General features: G+C 33.9%; 1 protein-coding gene across 1 annotated transcript; it reads left to right on the top strand.

The window, feature by feature from the left end:
• The first annotated feature begins 2,293 nt into the window (after positions 1-2,293).
• LOC117918820 lies at positions 2,294-3,198 on the top strand. The gene is made up of 2 exons (XM_034835728.1): positions 2,294-2,679; positions 2,771-3,198. Exons 1-2 carry the CDS (start codon positions 2,591-2,593, stop codon positions 3,027-3,029), a joined length of 348 nt encoding a protein of 115 aa, XP_034691619.1. The 5' UTR covers positions 2,294-2,590; the 3' UTR covers positions 3,030-3,198.
• Positions 3,199-3,967: the final 769 nt, after the last annotated feature.

Here is a 3,967-nt window from a genome sequence, read left to right as displayed (position 1 = left end):
TTTCAATTATTTAAATTTACAAAAAATGACCATCATCTAATTCAAACCTTTCCCTCTCTCCGGAATGATTACCTTAAATTGACCACCATATAATCCAAACAACCCTAAAATCATTCCTTCCATCCCATGTATTAACTCCATTTTTCCATGCTCCCCATTATCCATCCACCAATTTACTGCCTTGCATCCATTTCTCACCTCCCACCATCTCAATTCAAGCATTTGATCTCTCTTCTTCCTTCACCTTTTCCATATATCCTTGCACACATCTATGTGCTCAATTACTTACCAAACCCACCTTAAAAACACTTCCACACCTCACACAAGATGTTAGTAGACACTACAACACAATATGTTAATTGAATAATTTAAGAACAATCACTATATTTTTCTATCCAAAACATGTCACTAAAGTTTCCAATTAAAATGAATAATATGTGATTTTTTTTTTATAGTAATAAATCAACTTGCATTAGGTTACTCCTTTGTAATTGGTAGTTGGTAGGAATGGCAAAGGGTGGGTTCGGGACGGGTCGCCCCCGATCCTAACCCCGCCCCGTTTATTAAAAAACAATTCCCATACTCGTCCCGTTTAAAAAATTAAACGGGGCGGGTATGTAAAAAATTACTTTTAAATTTTTTAATTACATTAAAATAAATATATTTTATAAATAATAAAATTATTATATTTTTTATAACTTATTTTATTAAAAAAAATTTATTATTATCTATAAATTAAAATGAATAATATGTGATTTTAAATTTTAAAATTAATTTTATATATAATCGGGGTAGGGTGGGATGGGGCAATACCCGAACCCGCCCCGGGTTTAAAAAAAAATTTCATACCCGTCCCAAACCCGTTTATTAAATTTAAACCCCGTCTTATTAGGAGTGGGGCGGGACAGGTACCCGAAAAAACCCACCCTGTTACCATCCCTAGTAGTTGGTAGTTGTAATAATGATTGATACTAGACCCAAAAAGTATAGGAAAATCCTAAGTAGGACTAGACCCGAAAAATGAATCTTCCCCTTGTAACCCTCACTATTTTTTTAATTATCACATTTATGATATGATTAATGGTTTTTTGACTCATATTGACTATAGTTTTGGCACTAAGTCAATATTTTATTATACCATTAGTTTTAAATTAAAAGCATGAAAGATTTAAAAAAAAAATGGAAAAAATCCTCAATGCCCATGATGCACATTTTCCACTAAATTTCCATTTGCAATTCCCTTTCTAGAAAGCCGTAGTATGAAAGGAAAGTGCATTTAATCCAAACCCACTATCCACCACCATAAATACATGGGTGTACAGTGCCATTGAAACGGCGTCGTATCAGCCTCTTTGATTAGGACAGTGACCCTGCCCATAAATCGTGTCGGTATCTTCACTTTCATCAAAGCCATGGTCAAAGGCCAATGATACGTAACATCCAATCATTTGATGCCACGTCTCCAATCAACTCTTTGACCATCTTTAACTTCAAACATGTTTTAACTTTTTATGATAATTGCTTTTCCCTCATCTCTCCACTTTGTTCTTTGCTCTCCACCAATCAACCATTTCCAAACATTTTTTGCATTTAGAATTTTTAATTAAGAATTATGTAACTCAAAAGTTAACTCAATCATATCCATTTTAGTGCATTGAAGCTATCCATGTTTGTGTTCTTCTTTAAGAAACCTTAATAATATGGCTCTTTTAAAAAAAAAATTCTAAATATTTTGTTTTAATACGAAGGATAAAACATTTTAAATAGTTATATTTATAATAAAATTTTATATGAAATCCTCTTAAGATACCAAAAAGACGTCATCCATTGAAATGATGATGTCATATGTATATTTTCATATTTTGTTACTTTAAACTCAAGTTTGGTGTATGTCTTCGATCTCATTTCAATAGGTATATAAAAAAAAAAAAACATCACTAGTTAGATGGTGTTACGTGTATATCCTTAAAATGATGATATCATATATATTTTTTTTCTGTCTTCTTCCTTTAAATTCAAGCCTTGTATGTACCATCAATTTCGTTTGTTTGAACTCAAATCTTGTATATATCCCCGACTCCTTTTATTTGAACTCAAGTCTCATTATTTACATTTTTATCTAATTATTTTAATTTCATCTTATATATTCAACTGTCTATATGAGAAGTTCAATAGAAATTCATTCGTTTGTTTGTACCGTCATTTAACGATCATCGAAACACATTCAATAATCGAGATGGGAGTTCAATGGATACTGACTCAATATCTTCCATTAAGATGAACATATAGAGGGTGGGGGCATTTATCATGCATTTTTATTAATCATACTTTAGTGCAGATGACATGGGTTGAGGGCCATGAGTCAAATGAAAATAAATGAGGAGAGGCAAGCTATATATCCAAACCCTTCATTCATCCTTTACCATTAGCATTTTTTTTTTCCCTCTCTCTACTTCCATCTTTCATTGAAAAATAGAGAATAAGCCCACAATATAGACAAAGTCTAGAGTTCTACTATTGTAATTAAAAACCTTGTTGCACTAGAGTTATCATCATCTTCAACATTCTTTCTCTCTCAAACACATTTACCATGGCTGCAGACTCCAACCAGAGAATTATAGTGGAGAAGAACCCTTCAGAATCGAGGCTGTCTGAGCTGGGTATCAAGTCTTGGCCCAAGTAAGAGTCTCTCTCTATCTCACTGTGTCTTTTCTCTTGTTTCTGGTTAGTTTTATGGTATTTTCTGATGTTTTTCTGGTTGAAATGGAAGATGGGGTTGTTCTCCTGGGAAGTATCAACTGAAATTTGATGCAGAAGAGACGTGTTATCTGCTGAAAGGGAAGGTGAAGGCTTATCCAAAAGGGTATTCAGCGAATGAAGATGAGGGGTGTTGTGTGGAGTTTGGGGCTGGAGATCTTGTGATCTTGCCCAGGGGGCTCAGTTGCACTTGGGATGTATCTGTGGCCGTTGATAAACACTACAAATTTGAGTCAACTTCATCATCACCATCGTCCTCATCATCCTTCTAGGATTTTCTTTTCTTTTCTTTTCTTTTTTCTTTTTTTTTTGTAAATTTGATTGTAGTATTGTTGGATGATGGATGGTCAAAGATAGAGCAAACGATTGGTCAATGCATGTGTCCTGTTCAAACTCATCTTCTCTTTGTCCTTTTTTTTTTAAATAAGCTTTTTAATGCTACTTTGACTGGTCAACCCTGATATTTTTGTATTGAGGAAAGAGGATAGGATACCTTTCTCTCCGTAGGGCAAGCCCACAAATCAAGGGAAGATGGAGGGTGTGTTTGGTTTGGATTAGGTAGGTGAGTTGTAAAACATTAAAAATGTGAGGGAGGAGGGGGGAGGAATATACCAAGTGTCCTAGCCTGAAAGGCTAGGGTTTGTACTTTTGGTAAGGGGTGGGCTCGCACTTCTTGGAGTCTGCTTAGCTGGGTGTGTGAATGTGATGACTTTCCATTTTGTTGGTTTCCAACTTTCCAAACAGATGTTTTTAATTTCTGGGTTTACTTTTTAGGTGTGTGGGGCAAGGGGGTAGAAGTGAAACCTTGGAGATTTGCACAAAATTTTGTACTTGTCTTGTAGAAAATTTGCATTGAATTTTTCATTATTCTTTTTTATTTTTTTGCTATTTTTTATTTTAAAATGGTGCAATAAAATATTATAAATGCTTACCATTAATCCACTAAAATGAATAAATTTCTAACATAAATATATATTTACTTATAACCCTATTCCAATAAATGAAATAAAATACTTATACATATCTATTGATTTTGTTGGTATTCATATTCCTTCCATATTGTAATGCTTTTGGTATCATGAATCCACAAAGTATTTTAAATGATCAAGTTGATATAAAAGTGGTTAGAGCCCCACCTAATAAACCCCAGTCCCTGCTGTAGGGGCTTCCTCTACTGCTGAGTGAAGGGTGGGCATCTAAGACAGACCCA

Source organism: Vitis riparia, chromosome 7 (genome assembly GCF_004353265.1).
Source record: "Vitis riparia cultivar Riparia Gloire de Montpellier isolate 1030 chromosome 7, EGFV_Vit.rip_1.0, whole genome shotgun sequence".
Lineage (NCBI taxonomy): Eukaryota > Viridiplantae > Streptophyta > Magnoliopsida > Vitales > Vitaceae > Vitis > Vitis riparia.
The sequence above is the reverse complement of the archived record's forward strand: the minus strand, read 5'-3'. Positions and strand labels throughout refer to the sequence as shown.